Source organism: Pteropus medius, unplaced genomic scaffold (genome assembly GCF_902729225.1).
Source record: "Pteropus medius unplaced genomic scaffold, Ma_sr-lr_union100, whole genome shotgun sequence".
Taxonomy (NCBI): domain Eukaryota; kingdom Metazoa; phylum Chordata; class Mammalia; order Chiroptera; family Pteropodidae; genus Pteropus; species Pteropus medius.
In genome coordinates this window covers 707,335-728,804 of record NW_024341893.1, presented here as the reverse complement: position 1 = coordinate 728,804, position 21,470 = coordinate 707,335, and the positions used below count along the sequence as shown (strand labels likewise).

The 21,470-nt window shown below is 56.2% G+C and overlaps 1 protein-coding gene across 1 annotated transcript in view; it reads right to left on the bottom strand.

Annotated features, from left to right (window-relative positions):
- The window catches only part of FCGBP (Fc gamma binding protein), a 36,858-nt gene that overhangs the window by 5,017 nt on the left and 10,371 nt on the right, over positions 1 to 21,470 (bottom strand). The window contains exons 5-17 of the mRNA XM_039854170.1: positions 20,600 to 21,204; positions 17,681 to 18,248; positions 15,069 to 15,661; positions 12,324 to 12,909; positions 12,018 to 12,217; positions 10,731 to 10,869; positions 8,223 to 8,560; positions 6,564 to 7,137; positions 5,590 to 6,206; positions 4,680 to 5,223; positions 3,156 to 3,727; positions 2,248 to 2,821; positions 1,019 to 1,218 (exon numbers count right to left, since the gene is read on the bottom strand). Coding sequence (XP_039710104.1) covers positions 1,019 to 1,218; positions 2,248 to 2,821; positions 3,156 to 3,727; positions 4,680 to 5,223; positions 5,590 to 6,206; positions 6,564 to 7,137; positions 8,223 to 8,560; positions 10,731 to 10,869; positions 12,018 to 12,217; positions 12,324 to 12,909; positions 15,069 to 15,661; positions 17,681 to 18,248; positions 20,600 to 21,204 — 6,110 coding nt within the window. The remainder of the gene's footprint in view (positions 1 to 1,018; positions 1,219 to 2,247; positions 2,822 to 3,155; positions 3,728 to 4,679; positions 5,224 to 5,589; positions 6,207 to 6,563; positions 7,138 to 8,222; positions 8,561 to 10,730; positions 10,870 to 12,017; positions 12,218 to 12,323; positions 12,910 to 15,068; positions 15,662 to 17,680; positions 18,249 to 20,599; positions 21,205 to 21,470) is intronic.

Sequence of the window (21,470 nt, the reverse complement as noted above, 5' to 3'; positions counted from 1 at the left end):
TAGGTGGTGATACCTGAAGGAAGAGGCAGAAGTCTGGCATCTCCGTCCCCAGAAGTCCTGTACTCCCAGACCCTCTAGTCTACCTTTGTGCCCTTGATAAAACTCTGATGAATTTCCTTTATTTGATAAATATGCAAACTCAGTGATTAGTAAGAGCTCAAAAAACATCAATAACAAACATAAACCAGCTATCAGCTTTCAAGTAATTAAATTATCGTTAGCTGCGCTACCTGCTGTTCTGTTGTAAACTGCTCTTATTGTTACTGCGTGTGATGAACACGGAGGGGAGGGCGAGGCCCAGGGCTCAGTGTGTGTCTTCCATGTGCAATCGCACCCACCCTCAGACGCCTATGGCATCAGGATGATGATAAGTCCCATTTTATGGATGAAGAAAATGAGGTGGAATAACAGCTCAGCCTCCCCCCACCTCCCCCCCCCCAACCTACCCAAAGATACCGGGTCCTAATGCCTGGAGCCAGTAACTACTACCTCACATGGAAAAAGGGTGTTTACATTAGGCTGATGCTATTAAGGATCTTGAGCTGGAGAGATCACCCTGGATGACCTGACTGGGCCTTAAATGCAGTCATGTGTATCCTAAGGATACACACAGAGGAGGGGGAAGGTGACACAGAAGCAGAAACTGCAGAGACGGGACAAGCCAAGGAATGTCTGCAGCCACCAAACGCTGCGAGAGGCAGGGAGAAGGTCCTTCCAGAGCCTCTGAAGAGAGTGGCACCCTGAGGACATCTTGGTTTTTGACCCAGTTATGTGATTTCTGATTCAAGGCCTCCAGAACTGTGGGAGGATAAATTTCTCTTGTTCTAAGCCACCAAGTTCATGGTCATTTGTCACAGCAACCACAAGGCAACTAATACAAGAACGTCACCAGCACTGGTCACACGGCTGGGAAATGCTGGCCGCTTCTCGGTCCCCAACCTTGAGGGGGTCGGCACAGAAGCTCTGAGTCTTCCGCAAGCCCCTCCAACCTCCCCGCCCATCTCGAGACCCCGCTCACCGGCAAGTACTGGCCATCGTGGGTGCAGCCGCAGTCCTGGACGGGGACACAGATGCCCTGGGAGAGCAGGAAGTGGTCATCGCACTCGCAGCCCTCAAAGCAGCGGCTGGTGCAGCCCATGAGGCCGGAGAGGGCAGCACAGGAGCCCGGGCAGGAGCGTGTGCAGACGGAGTAGTGGCTGTGGGTAGGGCACTGGAGTGCTGTGGGGACAGGAGGCAGGGTGGGGTCACGCCTGCACCCAGACACTGAGGAGAGAGAGGGCCCGCTGCCCACCCAGCCCTGGGGACACAAGCAATGAAGACGGCCCCAGGCCTCACTCTATGGAGCTCATATCTGTGGGACAGACACTGCTGGCCCAGCAGAGGGGTCAGGGCCGGGATGAGGCAAAACAGAGAGCCGAGGACCCCGGGGAAGCATCCGGGCTCTGGCCCTGGGCTGCAGCTGAACAACTGCTGGATGGTGTGGCTGTGCCGAGATGAGGACCAGAGTCAGAGAACAGGAGGATGGGGGTTGGGGAGAAATGCCGATGTCACATGAGAACACAGCAGGGGTGAGGGACCCTGAGAACACCCAGGGGGAAGTATCCAGAGGCCACTGAGCCCTGAAGCTGGCAGGCAGGAGAAGTTCAGAGCCCAAGGCAGGTGATATCTACGCCAAGCACTGAAGACAAATCTAAGGCTGCGGAGCTGGATGACCGCCCTGGGCGCAGGTCCTGCCCTGGAGAGAACCGAGGTGACACAGCCCTGCTCTGGGGGTGCGAGGGGCCACTGCCTCGTTCTGGGGAGTGGGAGAGGACACAGCCCTGCCCTGGGGGTTTGAAGGATAACCCCTGACTGAAGGGGTCTGAGAGGTGCAGTCCTAGGGCCTGAGGGGGCTGCAGCCTTGTCCTGGGGTATCTGAGGAAATATGGTCCCTTCCTGGGTGGGGACTGGGTAAGCCGCGGACTCAGGCTTTGTCTTATGAGCTTCGGACCTGTCACCCTGCCCTCCCACGTCACCATGGAGAGGTCCAGGATGAGCCCTGAGGAAGAGCTGGTCTGGGTTTTGGGGCGCCCCCCTCCCCGCAAAGGAATCTGGGAAGGGCCAGTCGGCGGCCGAGGGGAGCCAGCAGGGCGCGCTGTGGGATGGGGGGAGAGCCCTTCACAGGGAGATGCAGACAGGACAGGGCATGGGTTAGGGGATGTCCCCGAGCCTGGTCTGGGGTCCTTTGGGGGTCCTACGGACACTCACGGCAGAAGCTGTCTGTCCTCCAGGGCTTCACGGCCATGCCGGCTGCCTGGCAGGCCGCTGTGTAGGCAGCCAGGCTGCGGCAGAGGAACGTGCTGTTGCCCTTCTGGGCACACATGTCGTACACACACTGGCGGAAGTACTCAGAGGGGCTCAGTGCTGCGTGGCAGGCCACGAAGGGGCCCTGGGGGTCCTTGAGCTGGCCGCAGACCTTGACGCTCTCATAGGGCGCCGTCTCCTCTGCGAAGCACACAGGACAGCCCTGGGGCCCGCAGCCCTCGCCACAGCCCTGGGAGGAGCTGGGCGCCCGCCATGCAGCTCCGAAGGCGTACACGCTGGGGGCCACAGCACCACTGGGTAGGACAAAGTCGTCACTCCAATTGCCATTGAAGTTCCCACAGAGGCCGCAGAGCCGGCCCCGGAAGGAACTGGGGATGGATATGAGGACATGGGCATCGCCATCAAAGAGAAGCCGCAGTTTCTTGGTGGTCTGTAGCACCATGTTCCGGCCCTCGGCAGTCACCCGCACGTGGCCCACAGCCACAGGCAGGGCCACCGTCTCGCCGTCCACAGTGACCTGGGTGGAAGGGTCAGTTGGGTCAAGGACTCAGAACCACAGGTAAGGCAGTCCCCTTAAGATGCCCAGGGTGGAGCTGTGTCCCTCTCAGTCCCTCTGGGGTGGGGCGTGTCCCCCACAGCTTCCCAGGGCAGAGTAGTATCCCTCTCACAGCCCCCAGAGAAAGGGCTATGTGCCCTTCGCACCCCTAGGACAGATGTGTGTCCCACTCGGTCCCCTCAGGGTGGGATTATATGCCCCTCAGAACTCCCAGAATGGGCCCTGTACCCCTCAGAGCCCCCAGGGCAGGGCCATGTCCCCATCAGACTCCCGAAGCAAGGCCATGTCCACTCACCTGCGGGCCCTTAGCCAGGCTCACAACCTGGCCAGCCACAGTGACGAGCAGGCGTTGTGGGTCTCCGGCTGCATTCTTCTCAAGCACAATGGCAAAGTCCTCGTCCTCGGGCTGTGGGTGGCAGACTTGGGCCAAGACATAGGAGCAGGAGCCATGCAGATCATAGGCACGTCCATCGAGGGTAACGTAGTGGATGCCCCCATTGGCCAGGCAGCGGCCACAGCCTGGAGAGTGACAGGCCTGGACGCCATCCTCTATGCGACACTCTTCATAGGGCCTGCAGGCTGTGCCCTCCTGGCAGCTGACCTGGCCACCCGGCCCACACTCACAGCGCCGCTCGCACTGGGGGCCTGGGTAGAAGGCCTCGCCCAGTGGGTAGTAGTGGCCCTCATGGAGGCAGCCACACTGGCCCACGGGCACACAGGTGTCGCCACTGAGCACGAAGCCAGCATCACAGACGCAGCCCTCGCGGCAGGCTGGCTTACAGCCCTCAGGCACTGAGAGGCTTGGGCAGCTCACAGGGCAGGAGTCGCCGCAGACCTCGTAGTGGCTGTGGGCAGGACACTGGAGGGCTGTGGGGACGAGAAGAGAATGAGCCAGGGGGAGGCACAGAGTGAGAGAACTCGCCCACGTGGACTTGTATGTGCTGCCTGAGCATAGTTCACGAGTGACTCTGTGCAGGGACGAGTGGGGTGTTGAACCCAGCAAGCACATCTAACTGGGGGAGTCAGTATGGGGTTCCGGGGACCGGGTTGTGTGTCAACCTGATCAATCTGACCATGCGCATCTAACTAAGATGTACAAGACTAAGCTAACTGGGGGTGTCTCAGGGTGTGGATCTGACTGGGGCATATGGCCGGATGGATCTCGGGGTGTGAATCCACCTGAGTGTAGCTGGCTGCAGATGTCTGAGCCTCTGACCGAGTCTCTCTGACAGGGTGCATATCAGTGTGTGACTCTGATCAGCTGCATCTGATTGGGTGAAGCTGACAGGATAAATTTGACCGAGCAGATCTGCCAGAGGGGAACTGCCCAGGACTATCTGAACTTGGGGCTATGTCAGGGTCATGATTCTACAGGGATGGACCTGCCCAGTGTCTCAGTGTAAATCCACCCAAGTGTCTCTAACCAGAGGAGTCCCTGTCTGAGGTTATCGGACCAATTCCTACGTATTTCAGTGTCCGAAACATCTGACCAGGGCTACCTGAGAGAATCTACTTGTGTACCACACTGTTTGGCTCGGACAGGGTCGGCCACCCCACTTCTACTGGCACACGATCCTGGAGAGTGTATTGGACCCACTGTTCCTGACCAGGTGTGTCTGAGTCTCTCCCACTGCAGTAGTGACCTGGTGTATTTCAGTGTGTGAATGTCAAGGTGTTTGACAGGAGGCATCTGGCTCGTGAGAGGCAAGATGATGTCTAAGCCCCAGGAGGAGAAGGCTCTTGTCCCAGAGCCCTGTGAAGGGGAAGGCAGGGAGACCCCGCTCCCCACTATGTGGCCCCTGCATGAATGAGTACTCACGACAGAAATCCGGCCGCCTCCACTCGCCAAGCTGGGCCCCAGCGGCCTGGCAGGCTGCCACGTAAGTGGCCACGGCAGGGCAGAGGCCTCCCGGGTGGCCCTGAACCTGGCAGGCATCCAGCAAGCAGGCCTGGAAGTACTGCGCCGGGGGCACGAGGCCATGGCAGGGCGCCAGCGGGCCGTCAGGGGCCGAGATCACACCGCAGGCGTCGGGGCCGCCGAAGGGCTTCTGCTGCTCGGGCGTGCACGGCGCGGGGCACGGCCCGGGCACGCACTCCCCGCAGCCCGCGGCGCCGCCCACCTTCCAGCCGGCGGGGTCCCCGCCCACCGCCGTCAGGTCGTCCGCAGGGTCGCGATTGTAGTTCCCGCACAGGCCACAGAGGGCGCCCGCGTACGCGGCCGGCACGCGCAGGCGCACGTAGCTGTTCCCGTCGAAAGCCAGCGAGAGCCCGCTGGCCGCGGTCACCACCACGTCGGGGCCGCTCAAGTGCGCGCGCAGGCGCGAGTCCAGCTGGAAGGGCAGCGCCAGGAGCTTGCCGTCCACCTGCGGGCGCGGGGTGGAGATGGGGCTAGTGAACGGCGTGGACACAGGTTGGGATCCTGGCTCCACTACCCACTGGGTGTGTGCGGGGCTGGGGCGCGGTGGAACCCTGAGCACGTGACCTCCCTCGCTGGCTCCTCACACTACCCTCTGAAGCAGGTACTTTTCTTAGACCCATTTTACTGAGGAAGTTCAGAGATGGAGATGGGGAAGCCACTGCTCCAAGCCATCTGGCTCCAAGGCCTATTCTCTGAACCCCTCCATCATGCTGCCGCTAGTCTGTGAAAGGCGATCCGGAATGGCAGACGACTAACTCCCAAGTATCTCTAGGGCTGGCATGTGCTCCTGTCTGGCCCACAGACCCCTCACCTGCAGCTGCCGGGGCCAACGGGCACTGAGGGTCAGGCTGCGGTTGTAGATGTGCAGAGTGACGCTGCGGGTGTAGCTGACAGCCTGGCTGCCCCGGTGTTCATTGACTACAGTGACGGTGAAGTTCTCAACCCCCGCGGGCGGGGCCTGGCAGGGTCCACTCAGCAGGTACTCACAGGTACCCTGGAAGTCGAATCGGTGCCCGTCCAGGGTGATGTAATGGGGGTCACCCCAGGCCTGACACTCAGCTGTGCTGACAGGGTGACAGCCATGCTGGCCTGAGGACAGCAGGGCGCACGTTTCACCTAGCCCGCACCTGGCAGACTTGCAGGTCAGCGAGCCACCCCCAGGCCCACAGCGGCACCTCTGGGAGCAGGTGTCATCAGCCCAAAACTCGCTGCCTGCCTCATGGTAGGTGTTGTTGGCCCAGCAGCCACAGCCGCCATCCAGAGGGACACAGCTGTCGGCACTCAACACGAAGCCGGAGTCGCACTGGCAGCCCTCAGCGCAGGGGCCGTCACATGGGACTGGGGTTGTGAGGGGCGCAGGGGACGGGCAGCTGGCTGGGCAGGGTGGGCCACAGAGCTCGTAGTGGCTGTTGCTGGGGCAGGCGATCTCTGCAGGTGGATGAAGGAGTGGGAGGGAGAGGAGAATGGTGTCAGAGAGCGGGATCTGAGGATGAGGTGGGAGGAGACAGAGACAAAGAGAGACAAAGAGTGACAGACAAAGACCAAGAAAGACAGAGCAAGAGACACAGAGAGACAGAGAGAGAGAGACAAAGACTCACAGACAGGGAAAGAGATAATGAGAAAGAGACAATCATATGGAGACACAGAGCTAAGCACTAAGACACGAAAACAGAGACACACAGAGAGAAAGGAACAAAAAGACCCAGAAAGACTGGAGTGGAACCAAACCAGCCCCACAGACACAGGATCCTTGCCGCAAAGTCCCGCCCTCCTCCCCACACTCACCACAGCCAGCTTGTGCCCTCCAGTCCTTGATGACAATGCCAGCGGCCTGGCAGGCAGCAGCATAGGTAGCCAGAGCCTGGCAAAGTATGTCATGGGCTCCACTGCCCAGGCAGACGTCCAGAACACAGCCCTTGAAGAAGCTATCAGGTGCCACATGGGCATGGCAGGCGGCGAAGGGGCCTCCCATGCCAGCGGCCAGGGGTCCACAGAAGCCAGGGCCCTTGTACTTCTCCAGCTGGTCCTCGGGGCATGTTGGGCAGGACCCCTGACATTCATCCCAGCACAGTGGGTCCCAGCCCGGGGCTCGCCAGCTGCCTCCCCAGATGGGTATCGCGGGAGCCAGTGTGCCGTTAGGGAAAGCTTGGTCGTTGCTGGGGCTTCGGTCCATGTTGCCGCAGAGCCCACATACTGCGCCATGGTAGCTACTCGGCAGCGTCACCTCCACTCTCCAGTTCCAGTCGTAGCTGACCCGCAGCCCGAAATCAGCTGCCAGCACAGCTTTCGATGCGCCCTGGGTCACTGAAAGCCGCCCGCCGGCCACAGAGACAGGCAACGCTGTCAGTACACCATTCACCTGGAGGAAGGTGGGGCAGAGTCAGGAGGCAAAAAGAGGTCACTCGACACGGGGAGGCCCGGCCCTGGCCTGCCATGGCTGGGAGCTGCCAAGGCTTTCCTCACAACTGACGGTTGTATAGTCATTTGACAAACATTGTGGACAGCTGCTGTAGTACAGGCCCTGGGGAATGGAACCTAAATCTGTTTCTTTTTCTGGGTCTCTCTCTTGATCTCCATCTCCCTCCTTTCCTCTCCCTATTGTCTTTCCTTCCCTCTCCATCTAGATCTATCTCTCTTTCTGGATTTCTCTCTCTCTCTCTCTTTCTCTCTCTCGCTCTCGCCCTCGCTCTGTGTGCGTGTGTGTGTGTGTGTGTATGTGTGTGTGTACATCTTCTCTCTGGGTCTCTCTTTATCTGGGTCCATCTCTTGGGGTCTTTCTCGGGGTCTTTTGCCCACTTGCTCCCTCCTCATTCCCTCGGCACCTCTCACCTGTGTGGCTGAGCATCTCTTCCACTCACTCATCATCATTTCCTGAGTACCTACCTTGTCTCGCACCTCCCCCTCTCCCTACTAGCTGCCATTAGTCTACATCTCCGGTACCCTGGGCAGAAAGAGTGGTCCGTTCCTTGCTCTCCAGCTCCGCGAATGTCACTCTGTGTCTGAGTCTCTGGGCCTCTCGTTTGTTCTCTCACAGACATTCATGGTGTGGCTTCCCCCGGTGAGACCCTGAGCTGAGCACTTGACATGCACCCCCTCGCTGTGGGGCAGGGCCTGCGATGATGCCCATTCCTCGGAGGAGAAAACTGAGGCCCACCAAGTAGTCACTTGCCCAACATCGCACTGCTCATACGGAGAGCCCGGATTCTAACCCGGGTCTCTAAAAAAGGCAGATGCTGAAGTCCGACATTAAAGGCCTTCACAAAGGGGTGAACTCAATTAATTCCCCACAGAGGGCTGACTTTTTTTTGCTGTAATTGCTGTTGCTTGGCTGCCATTTCGTTTCAGGCCTGGGTGGAGAGAGCGAGCGCTCAGCTCCTGACTATGGCCGGCAGGGAACATCCCCCACTCTACCGGGGGCTCAGGGGACCATGCTGCAGGACTTACCCGGACTTTGCCAACCTCGCCTTTGTGGATGGAGATGTTGATGCTGAGAACAGTCACAGTGACGAGCCTTACAAAGGACACAGCGGGGTTGCCGCGGTTCTCGTTCTTGGTGGTGATGGTGAAGGTCGTCAGGTCCTCGGTGGTGACTCCTGGGCAGCTGGTTGTCACCAGCACGTAGTTGCAGGTGCCCTGGAAGTCAAAGTCTCGGCCATCGAAGGAGTGGTAGTGGGGGTCGCCCCACAGCCAGCACGTGGCCTCGTAGTTGGGCACGCACACGCCCTGGCTGCCCTTCTCCTGGCACGTCTCTTGTGGTCGACACGTCACACCGTGGCAAGGTTCTGGGGGCAGAGGAGAGGAATTGAGCACCCCCCCTACCCCCGCAGCATCTGCCCTATCTGTGCAGGAATATTGGCCCTGAGGGCCACCGCGGGCAAGACCAGATTCCAGGGGCCTCATGTCTGTGATGCAGACCTTACAGTTTGCTGTTCCTGAGACCCTGGGAGTCCCCCATGTCTGCGACTCAGGCCCAGTGGCGGCCTGAGTCTAAGACCCTGCCAAAGGTCCCCGCATCTGAGGCCCAGGCCCTGCAGTTCACTCTCTGAGACCCAAGCTCCAAGTCCCCTTGATTGAGATCTCAGCCCAGGGAACCCAGATGTGAGACTAGAGCCCAGGGGTCCCCGTGTCTGTGATGCAAGTCCAGGCGGCATCTGTGAAGATATCCGCAGCCCCAGGGTTCTCTGTGTCCAGCACCCGGGCCCTGGTTGCCCCATGCCTGAGCTCCCGGACTCCTGGGGGCCGCCACACTGAGACTCAGGTCCTGGAGATCTCTGTGCCAAGAGCAAAGTACTAGAGAACTTTCTGGTGAGAACCTAACCCCAGAGATCCCAACATTTGCGATCCTGACGCCGGAGTCCTTGTGTCTGAGTCTCATGGCCTGGGGACCCCTTGATGCAAGACTCTCTCCTCGGGGTAGCCGTGTCCGGGACCCTGGCCTTCGGGAGCTCACTTCTGAGGCTCTACCTCCAAAGGTCTCTTTATCCAAGACTCTGTCCGTAGGGCCACTGTATCTGTGACCCTAGTCTTTAAAACTCCTATGCCCAAGCCTTCCTCCTCTCTCCTCCCGTGCCAGTTTTGAATTTATGGCCTCTAGCTCCAAATGCACCCATAGAGGTAGGCTTTGTCAGTAGAGGGCGCTGGAGAGTCCCAACGGGAGGAAGGGGCTCCCTTACCCGCTCCCAGCTGCCTCTGCTCTCCTGGCTTCTGCTGGTGTCGGGAGCCAGCGGCAGGTGGGACACCCAGTCAGCAAGGGCCACCGGCCTCAACTGGCTTCCCAGCAAGTCACTCAGCACCCCATCAGCTGGCTTCCCGGTGAGTTTTGCCAGCACCCCGGTGGAGTCGTCCCGCTCGCTGGCTTCAGCCTGCACCACCTCTCTGCTACCCATTGGGCTACAGCCACACCCTCCAATGAGCTCTGCCTCAGCCTGGGGTGGGGGCTCTCTGCCCAGTTCCTCCCTTCAGCCTTAAGGGCAGGAGTTGCTCCTTACATCTGCCGCTGTGTTTGTTAGTGTTCGTTTCTACCCCCTGGTAGGCAATTCCCCATTATGAGTAAAGAATTTGATTAAACTTTCCTCATTCAAGCTGCTGTGTGGTTTCCGTCTTCTAATTGGACCCTGACCGATATACCCCATCCTTGGGAGTCCCTGTCATCCTACCCATCAGCCCTCAGCATCTGTCATTTCTGGAGGTCCCATTTCCCTATCTTCAGAAACGAGAAATTATTCTCTGTCCTTTACCCTAAGAAACCAGTCCCGGGGGGTGGCTCTGTGTCTTAGATTTAACCTGGGGGGTTCCCCATGTCTGAGACCGTATCCCTATAAATCCTGATCCTCCACTCAAGGGGGACCCTTATCCAAGACCCCAGTCTTGGTGGGGTCTCTGTGTGAGACCTCAGGATTCTGCTTTCTGTCCCTGTCCCCATGGGTCCCAGTCTCCCCTATCCCTTGGGGCTGGTGTCTGAAGCCCCCGAGCCTAATTCCGAATATGAATGGTCAGCAGACTCTGGCACTGCCAGCTGCATGTTTTGTAAATAACACGTTATTGGAGCTACACCCCCTCGTTTACGTGGTCTTCACATGGTTTCATGCCACAATGGCAGAGTCAGTAATTGTGACAGACTCTATAGGCTGCAAGTTTCAATGTTTACCATCTGGCCCCTCAGGGGAAAAGTTTGCCTGTCTTCGCCATATGCCGAGGGTCTCTGACATCTGCCCAGGACGCCCAGCTTCGAGGACCCCACAGACTGGATTCCACCATGAGGGTCCCTGCCTCCCAGACCGGAGGGTCTCTGCGCCTGGCCCTAGGAACTTCGGCCCGGGAGCCCCCAGCTCTGGGACCTCAATCTTTAGTCCTCTGTGCCTCTCGACGTAAAGGTCCAGGTCACACCACCCTCAGCTCCAGAGGTGCTGTCCTCTGTCCCCAGCCACACCAGCCCCGGCCCCAGCCCCGCACCTTTGACACAGCTCAGGATGCCTGCCGAGGACTGGCACAGCAGTCCCAGTTCGCAGCTGTGGTTCTGGCACGCCAGGCCTTTCCCCGCGTGGCACACGCACTGCTGTCGGCAGCTGTCGAGGAGTACTGTCTGCCCTGGCTGTGGGGACAAAGGGCACAGCCATCAGGGGAGGAGCTGACTCCAGCATCTTCTGTGTTCCAAGCACAGAGGGTCCGAAGGACATGAAAGGGACATCTTTCAGCAGGGGTGGCCCCTGGTCTGTGAAACGAAGGCATATGGCCTTGGGGTCCAATTTGTTTATTAATTCATTCGCTTCCACTAATCTGTTCACTCATTTGTTTAAACTAAATTTCTGCCGTGTCAGGGAAGCGGCGTAACAGCCATCAGGGGCAAAGGCTCTGGGGCGGACGCCTGGGTCCCAAGCCTGTTTCTGCTATTTCCAGATCGTATCGCTCTGTGCAAACGGCTTAAACCTCTTTGTGCCTCAGTTTCCACACCTGTAAGTTGCAGGCAATAATAGCACCTACCTATGGACGCATAACTGAGTTAGTAATGCATATAAAGTACAGATGAAATGAAAATCATCCAGATTGGAGAGGAAAGGAAACGGGTAGCGATGAAACAATATTGGGAAAATGTTGCTTATTTTTTAAGCTGAGTGTCAGGTACACGGAGATTTTATTATATTGTTCTCTTAACTTATGCATGTTTGAAAAATATCATGATATAATATTTATATTATATTACATGATATTATACTATATGTATAGGACTTAAAAGAGTAGCTGCTGCATACTAAGCACCAGCTGCCTATCTGCTGTTGTTAATATTATTATTGATACGAGAGCCACACAGAGGGCCGTGCCTTGACGGAGGCAGATTCAGAAAACACACTCAAACCGAAGGAAAAGGAGGAACTGCAAGTGTGGGAGTGGCAAGCGGAGGGCGTCGGCCGCTGGTGAACAGACAAACTCTATACCTGGGATGCAAAGCCAAAACTTGACCTGGGGAGCCGGGGGAGGGTTTAAAGTTTCAGGAGCCACGGTCACATTTACAAAGGTCTTTCCTGCAGCCATGGGGACGGTGACCAGAGGGAATAAAAGTGAAGGATGGGAGGTCAGGTGGGAGGGGACACACCGCACCACAGTGGGGCCCTGGGGAGTGGAAGGGGGGTGGGTGGGAGAGGTGTTCGGGAGGCCAAGTGCACAGGCTGTGTGGCTGAGGCAATGGGGGGGCGTCCAGGATGAGGCTCCCTCCGGCTCCACCTAGGATGGCCTGGTTCTTACCTCGTAGTAGACACCGTTGTGGTAGCAGCCGCATTTCTGGATGGGCACGCAGGCTTGGCCGTCGTTGAGGAAGCCATGGTCACACTGGCAGCCCTCAGCACAGCTATCTGGGCACTGGGGGGCGGCACTGAGTGCGGAGCAGCTCAGCGAGCAGGTGTCTGCACAGAGCTCGTAGTGGCTGTTGGTAGGGCACATCATCGCTGCAAAGAGGGGGTGTGGGTCAAAGCTCCTGAGAAGGAGAAGCTGCAGGGCCCAGGTCTGCCCCTGCTGTGCCTCGACTTCCCCCCTTCTCTGCCTCGCACTCACGACAGAAGGACTCGTTCCTCCAGGGTTCGACGTGGCCTCCAGTCGCCTGGCAAGCACTCACATAGGCATGAATGTTGCTGCAGAGAATGCTCTGGTTCCCGCCGCCCACGCAAAGATCGAAGACACAGTCTTTCAAGGGACCCTGGGGATCCAGCAGCTTGTGGCAGGCGGCCAGTGGTCCAGTGGGGCTGGTAAGGAGCCCACAGAACTTCTCCTGCTGGTACTTCTCCTGCAGCGCCGGTCCACACTGCAGGCCACAGTCCTCGCCGGGCTTGCAGGTGGGCGGTGGCAGGCATGGGGAGCCGGGCACCTTCACCTCCCAGGAGTTGCCGAACTCGTTGGGGCTGCCTGCCTGCGAGCCGTCAGGTTTCCGGAAGTCGTCCTTGGGGTCACCATTGTAGTTTCCACACAGGCCACATAACTGCTGGTAGTAGTTGCCCGGGACGGTGACCCGCACATTGTACACGAGGTCGTAGGCCACGCGCAGGCCAAAATCGGTCTCGATCACAAAATCCGAGCCGTGCTGGGACACACGGACCCGGCCCTGGGCCAGCACCACAGGTGGCTTCATGTCCACACCGTCCACCTGGGAGGCAGGAGATGCCAGGCTTCAGAGGGTGTGCTTTGAGAGAGCAGTTCTTAGGTCAAGCCCCTGCCTGGCACTGAAGATCTGTGTGCTCTCAGTTTCCATATTTGTAAAAAGGGTATAACAATAGGGTCTTACAGAGGGTTGAATGGTGTTCCCCAAAAGATATGTTCATCCAGAACCCCAGAATATGACCTTATTTGGAAGAAGGGTCTTTGCAGATGCAATTAGGGTAATGAGCTCAAGATGAAATCATCCTGGATCAGAGTGGGCCATACACCCAATGACCCAATGACGAGTGTCCTCGTAAGAGCCGGAAGAGAAGACACAGACACACAGGGAGAAGGCCACGTGAAGACAAAGACAGGGGTTGGAGTGACACCTGGAGCTGGATGAGGCAAGGAAGCCTCTTCCCCAAGAGCCTTTGGTGGGGGGCTGGGGGGCTGCAGCCCTTGCCAATACCTTGATTTTGGACTTCTGGCATTCACAGCCATGAGAAAATAAATTTCTGTTGTTTTAAGCCACCAAGTTGGTGGTAACTTGTTCTGGCAGCCACAGGAAACTAATCTGGATCTCGCTGTGGGGATGACCTTAGCAGCTGTCCTTCAATCACCACTTATGCGGTGATGGATAATGTAGTGACTCCAGAGACCACGCCAGGGTTCAAACGCAGCTCTGCCCCTTGCTCTCTCCGTGACCTTGGGCAGGTGAGTCAGCTCTCTGTTTGTGTTTCCTCATTTACTGAGTGGGAATGAGGGATCTACCCCACAGGTTGCTGTCAGGATTCAATAAATTCACATTTGCTAAGAGCCGAGAACGGCGTCCGGCACAGAATGGGTGCATTCGCTGTTGTTATTAGCTATGGCTGCAAGTTTTTATTTTAAAGAGTAAGTGGGTGCTGAGGGTTTCGCCTTAAGCATCAGTGGGTGGAAAGTCAGGCTAAATTCTTGGGGAAATGAACTTCAAGTCCATGAGCCAAGAACCAGTAGTTTTGATTTAAGGCTGCTGGGCACCTACACAGCCTTGTAAATCCTGATTAACACGCTCCCTCGGCTCTCCTTAATGCAGACGTGATGAGCATTAGATTCTTTTGGAAGTGTGTGGAATCAGAAGAGAAGGCAGGAGACAGACATGCTCCCGGCGGAGTCTCCTATAAACAGCGTCAACCACCATGCTTCCCAGACAGGGACAAGCGACTTCGCCCCTGTACCCAAGGTTCCTCATCTGTAAAGTGAGGATATTAAGAGTTTCCACCTCATGGAGAAGGCAGATGATTCAGTGAGACGAAATAACAAGAACAAGAACACCCACGACTCATATGTATTTAGAGCCAACTATATGCCAGGCGCTGTTCTACACGTCCAGCTACATCAGGGACTATAGAGTGGAATGCACGTTCAGTGCATAGCGAGCACCTGAAAAAGTCAGCCATTCCTCAGCATCCTAGTTGTCATTACTGCTACTGGTGCATGGCCATGTGCCTGTATTTTAGTGGCTCTCTGGGGAAAACCCTCCAGTGTGAGCAAATGCCAGTTTTCAATACGAGACCAAATCCTTCTTGGTCTGAAAAGCACCACAGAGCACCCAGGGTTTAGCACGCTGTGAGGCTAAAATGATACCATGAGCCTAAAGCGTTTAGCAGCCAAGGTTGGGGGTCAGCTGTGTAAAAACCGTAGCTGCTGTTATTGTTGTTATCGTGGTTGTTAAGGGGTGATGGGGGTCACCCACAAATTGTCCTCTGTCCTTAAACCTTTCCCGTCCCTGAGTTTTCCCAACCTCTGATGGCATCATGTCCTGCCACTGGCCGTGAGACCAGGGAGGCGGCTGGGGCAGGGACCGGGATGAAGAGGAAGATGGAGTGGAAGAGAGACGTGGGTGGGAGAGACATTCTGAGGGGACAGTCAAGGGGCAGGGAGAGGGCAGGCGCGGGAGCAGAGAGGAGGGGCGACCGAGTCACTGGGGAGCGGGTCTCAGGTCCCCAAGGCCTCCTGTTTCCCTGGCTCCCACTTTTGGATCTGATTGGCACCCCCTCTTCTTGGGGACCCCATGGCCTCCCACATCCACTCGTGCTCGCGGCCCCTGGGCTGAGCGCCGCCTGTGTCCCACCCACAGATGGCGCTTTATCCCAGGCCCCTCCTCTATCCCGCCCCTGCTCTCACCGTGACCTTCTTCTGGTTCTGCTCCAGCCGCAGGGTGAAGTTAGCCACCTGGACGGTGACCACTCTGGTCACACTGACTGCCCTACTGTTCCATTGCACATTCTCCTGCAGGACGGCAAACTGGCCGAGGCCAGGCCGGGTCCCGCACGTCTGCGCCAGCGCGTACACACAGGTGCCCATGAAGTCGAAGCGGCGGCCGTCGAAGGTGGTGTAATGCGGGTCTCCCGACGCCCGGCAGGTGGCAGAGCCCACGGCCACGCAGCCCAGAATGCCACCGGACGGCTGGCAGGCCTCGTGTGGGCCGCAGGTGGAGGGCTTACAGGACACCAGGCCGCCCTCCTGGCACTCGCAAAGGGCATCGCAGCCCGGTCCGGGATAGAAGGTCTGGCCCGGCGGGTGGTAGGTGCCCTGGTACACGCAGCCGCAGGAGGGGAGGGGCACGCAGGACTCACCGCTGAGCGCGAAGCCCTCGTCGCACACACAGCCCTCGTGGCAGGCGGAGCCGCAGCCCCCGGGCACCGGGAGGTCTCCGCAGGACAGCGGGCAGCCGCGGGAGCACGCCTCGTAGTGGCTGTGGGGCGGGCAGCTCAGCGCTGCAGGGAGAGCGGCCATCAGGATGGAGAGTCCCGCCCTTCTCCCCTCCCCGCGTGACACAGGTGACCATGACACACATGCATGCGCGCACACACGCTCGCACACACATACATAAGCGTCCGGCTGCAAGGAGACCGTCTGATGAGGGGGCCTAGGGAACAGACTGCATAACGGTTAAGCCGATCCTGATAATTAGGATTCTTTTCCTCTTTAACCGTGGTTTGGGTTATCTGTAATGTCTACAGTGATCTTGTTCAAGTTGGAAACAAGTCGTGGATGATGTGGTGTGTGTTGGAAACATATGTATGCACGTATAGTGTGTATGTGTATAATCTATGCAATGCATTTGTGAATGCAGTATACTTATTTATAGTAGTAGTAGCCATTCTACAGTAAATTAAAGTATTTGGCCGTGTTGTAAAGGAAAAAAAAACAAATTCTTCTTCTTTTTCCTCTCTCCAAACCCCGCTCACTCCAGATTAAAAGACAGGCAGTTTCCTCGAAAAAACAAACAAACGTGGGCACAGGTGACTAGTGGCGACCGCTTGGGACAGCTCAGATAGAGGACGTTTCCATCATCGCTGAAGTTCTATTGGGCAGAACTGTTCTAGATCTAATTCTCAGTTTACGGGAGAATCTGGCAGGACAGAAGGACAAGTTAAATAATGCTGTAAAGAAGCAACTAGCCAAATCCAGAAACTAGGAAATCCTACGGGACAAGTGACCTGATTTTTTTTCAATAAACAAATGGCATGAACGAAAGGAAGGGGTGGATAGAAGGACAGATACGTGAGAAAGCAAGTATATTAAAATATCGATTGTAGAATCTAGATGGTAAGTATATGAGTATTCACTGTGAAAGTCTTTCAACTTTTCTATTTGAAGAATTCCATAATAATATGTTGGAGGGAAAAAGGAAAGGGGCTCTTAAAAGATAAAAGTGATTTAAGAAAAATCAGCCCAATGCAATGTGTGGATTTGGTCTGAATCAAGATGCGAATAAACTGAAAAAAAAAAAAAAACCCAACAACCAAAAAACGCATTTTTTAGACAATTGGGGGAAATTGGATCCCAGGTTTTAGATGATGTTAATGAATTAGTGATATTGTAATGGTTTTTAATTCCAACAGAATTTAACCTCGTGTAACAAAGTTATATACACGGAAGTCTCTTTTTTTGATCACTGTATCATCGGTTAGTTTTTGCTGGGTAACAAACATCCCCAGAGCTTAGTGAATTAAAACCACGGGTATTTATTATTTTTCATGATTCTGTGGGCTGTGTAATTGTTCGCACTTAGAATGAAAACTAGAGATGTATATTTGCACTTCTGTTAAGTTCGGAAACTTTAGAAGTCAGAATAGCATTTACCTCTTGGGGCACAGTGCTAGGAAGAGGGCATAAAGGGGCTTCTGAGAGGGTAGGGGGCCTCGTGTGTTCTTTTCCATGATTCTTGGGGCAAGTTTAAGCAGATTTGTTCTCTTGCTGAAATTTCTGAACATATGTATTATATTTCAACAATAAATTTGTAAATGTAAAAATCAGGTGAAGGGATGTGTGGCTTTCAAACTTCTCTTATAGGCAAGCAAAAACATCTGAAGACCATTCCTGCACCCACATCTGACTCAAGAATCTTAAACTGACTGCAGATGTTGTAACTGAATGAAGTAAGCCAAATGGGGACCAAGAAGAACTGGAGAGGGGACCAGGCTCTTTCTTAAGGCAAACCACTACTTGTTCCTGAATGACAGCTGCCATGCGGGAATCAGACCCGGCATCATTAGATGTATTTGGTCATCTTACAAATATTTACTGCATCTTTGGCTTCCTAGCTGTCATGATCCTGAGCTTGTAATTGAACCTTTCTGAGGCTCAGTTTCCTCATCTGTTAAATGCATACAACTACAGTCTCTACCTCTAGGGTTCTCATAAGGATTAAGTGAATTGATGATATTTATATGTTAATGAATATCCATAAGGCTGAGCCCCCGCCCCCAGTTGTCACTACTGGTACTCACGGCAAAGCTTCTCACTCCTCCAGGGATGCACAGTGGCCCCGGCGGCCTGGCATGCATCAGCATATGCGGCCAACGCGTCACACAGTGGTCCTGACTGGCCTGGCAGCAGGCAGAGGTCATAGGCACAGTCGCGCACGGCACCCTGTGGGTCCAGCGTGTCGTGGCACTCCCGGAAGGGCCCCTCAGGGTCCGCAAGGATCCCACACTCATTCTTGCTCTGCAGCTGCTGAGCCACCAGCGAGTCCAGCTTGGGACAGTCACCCGGCTCGGTGGTGCCACAGCCCGGCCTCGTCTCCTCCTGCCAGCTCTTTCCGAAGGCCAGCGCATTGGCAGCCTGGCCCCCAGCCCGCAGAGCCAGGTCATCACGTGGGTTCCCATTAAAGTTCCCGCAGAGCCCACACAGGGCTCCGGCGTAGCTGCTGGGCACCTTGACAGTCACGCGGGCATTCCAGTCGTAGGTGACAGTCAGGCCAAAGTCCGTGCGCACAACAGCATCTCGGCCCTGGCGGAACACCTGCACCTGCCCGTCTGCCGCCTGGAAGGGCAGGTACTGAAGGACGTCGTCCACCTGGGCAGAGATGCAGGAGGGCCGAGGGGTCAGGGTATGCATGGCTCTGTGGCCCGCCCCTTACTCCCTCGGCTCCGGCTGCTCTTAGCTCCTTGCTCTTTTCTCAAGCACATCGTGCTTGGTCCCGCCTCAGGGTTTTTGCACTTGCTGTTTGTTCCCTCTGCCTGACACACCACCGCTTCTCTCTGACCTTCAAATATCAACTGAAATCCAAATTCCTAACCCGTGGCCTTTAAAGTCGACAGGATCTGTCTCCCTATCATCTCCTTGACGTCACCACCCCTTCTCCCCTTCCCCCTCACTCATTCTGCTCCAGCCACACTGGCTTTCTTGATATTCATCTCATTCTCCCAGTTTGGTCTAACTTTAGGGCCTTTTCGCTTTGCCGAGAACACCACCCACCACTTTTCTCCTGGGGGCTTCCCCTTCATCCTTCAGGACTTGGCTAAAACCCATGCCCTCTCCCGAGAAGGCCCTGCTTAACTTGGCCCTGTCCATCTCCGTGCCTGCATCACCTACCACATCGCTCACTTAGCTTCCTCGCTGTCTCCCTGAACATATCAAGTACGCGTCCACCTTAGGGCCTTTGCACTTGCTGTGCCCTCTGCCTGGAATACCACCCATCGCTCTTCACTTGGCCACCTCTACTGCATCTTTTGGTGTTAGCTTTGATGCAAACCCCATACAGTGGTCTAAAAGGCCCTAGATGATGTGAGCCCTACTAATCTCCAACTTAATTCCCCATTCCATACCCCTGCAACTCGGGCCATACAGGCCTTTTGATAATCTCCTGAATTCGCCAAGCTCAGCCCAGCCTCAGGGCCTTTGCACTTGCTGTACTATCTGCTTGTGACATTTCTACCCGCTTCCACATCCCTGTTCTTTACCTGGCTGCCTCCCCTCATCTCTCTCATCTCAGCTTAAAATTGAACCCCTCTACCCACCAGGCCCTGCTTGTCTCCACTTTTCCAACCTCGTCTCCTACCAACCTCTCTACCCCATCTCCCTAACCTCACGCTCAGGTGCAGCCTCATCAGCTCCTGCCCTTCTCAAGCTCAGTCCAGCCTCGGCCTTTGCACCTGCCGTCCCCTCTGCCTGGGAATAACCACTCTTCACCTGGTGGTCTCTTCCTCACTCTCTAGGTTTCAGCTTACATCAAAAGCCTCTATCATAGCCATCCCCCCCGTTATGCCCCACCTCGCTCTTTTTTCTCTCCCTCCATTCCAGCCCCAATGGCTGCCATGCTGTTCCTGTACTCCTCATGTTTGTTCCTGCCCCAGAGCCTTTGCACTTGCTGTTCTTTCTGCGTAAACATCCTTCCATCCATTCTTCTCCCTGACTATTCCAACCCTTCCTACAGGAGAGGCAACAGAAGGTAGTAGCTGAGACTATGGACTCTGGAGACGGACGGCCTGGCTTCAAACCTGGCTCTGCCGCTCATTAGCTGTATGATCTTGAATCAGTGACTTAATCTCTCTGTGCCTCAGTTTCCTCACCTAATAAGATTAGCTATTTTACAAGGTTGTTATAGAATTTAAATGAGTTACTATATGTCGAGCATTCAACACATAGAAATAACTTAATATATGTTGGTTATTATTATTCGAGCCTCAGCTTAAATGTCATCTCAGAGAGGTGAGAACATAAGTATTAATAATCGTGTCCTCTGTTTAGCTAGAAGCTTCTCTATTCCTAACGCTAGGCTTTATGGGCCAAATTTCCTTTACTCTAAGGCTGTTCTGAAGACTAAGAGTAAGGCCTGTAAAGGGCTTAGCGGAGTGCCTGGCACATGGAAAGTTCTCAGTTTTCCATTGCCAATTCATCCCCCTGTCAAAAGCATGGGCCACTGCCCCAAACTGCTCAATAATAACTATTAACTATTGTTGTGGTTCTTACAATAACCCCACCTCTCTGCCCAGAAACCTGCCAGTGTTTGGGCCCTCCCTCCCTCACCCCACCTGCAGTTCTCAAACGTTTACAGGTCACCTTACTTTCTGAAAAATCAACTGTCCTCCAGAAAATGCACAAACGTCTAACTTGGGAGGGTTCATAGCAATGAAATATGAAGTCAGCATTTACTGAACATCTGCTGGGCATCAAGGCCTTCTTTTAAAACACCCTACAGATGTTAACGGGTCAAATTCCCACAACTACTTTGCCAAGCGGGTTTGACTTGACAGAGGACGAAACTAAGGCCAGAGAGACAAAGTCACACAGCCAGGGAGAGGCAGCACCTGCGGGGACCCGAGCCTCAACCACTGGCCACAGGTCTTCTAACAACCCCCCAGCCCCTCTCGCTCTTTTGGAGAGACGTCCTGCCCTCCGGCGGCCCTGGGTGCAGCGTCACTCACCAGTACTTGCCCAGGGTGCTTCCGGCGCACCGCCACCTTCACGCCTCGGGCCTCCACGAGCACCGCGCGCGCGTAGCTCACGGTTTGGCTGCCCCGATGCTCGTTTTCCATCAGCACCCGAAAGGCGGGCAGCATCGCGTTCTGGCCGCAGGAGCCGGCCAGCAGATACGTGCAGGTGCCCATGAAGTCGAAGCGCCGGCCGTCGAAGCTCACGTAGTGCGGGTCCCCGGACGCCTGGCAGCTCCCGAAGCTGTCGGGGTAGCAACCCAGGAGGCCGTTCTGGACGCGGCAGCGCTCGCCTGTCGGGCAGCCCTGCGTGTCGCTGCAGCTCACCCGCTGGGTGGCGCCATCGCAGGTGCAGCGCCGCCGGCACTGCTCGTCACCCCACACCTGCTGGCCCGGCGCCAGCGGGCGGCCCTGGTAGGTGCAGCCGCAGGACGCGGCCGCCACGCAGGCGCCGCCGCTGGCCACGAAGCCCGGGAGGCAAGCGCAGCCCTCCACGCATGGGAGCCCCGAGCAGTTGGCCGGCGCCGCCGCGGGGTTGCAGGAGGGCGGGCAGGCGGGGCCGCAGACCTCGTAGCGGCTGTTGGCTGGGCAGGACAGGGCTGCGGGGAACAGGGGACGCGGGTCAGACCAGCCGGCACAGCGCAGCGGGGCCCTCGAGGGACGCCCAGTCCGGGACTCGCCGGGACTTCGCTCCCCGGGCCTTGCTCCTCCCTCTGCGCGCCTCATCTGTTCGCGGCACTTTTATCCTTCAGGCGCTCTCCGCCCTAAACCTGAGAGACGTAGTCGACCCCTCCCCCTCCATGCACTGAACAACCAGTCAGTAAATCCTGTGAGCTCCAAATTCAAAACCTACCCAGAATCTGCC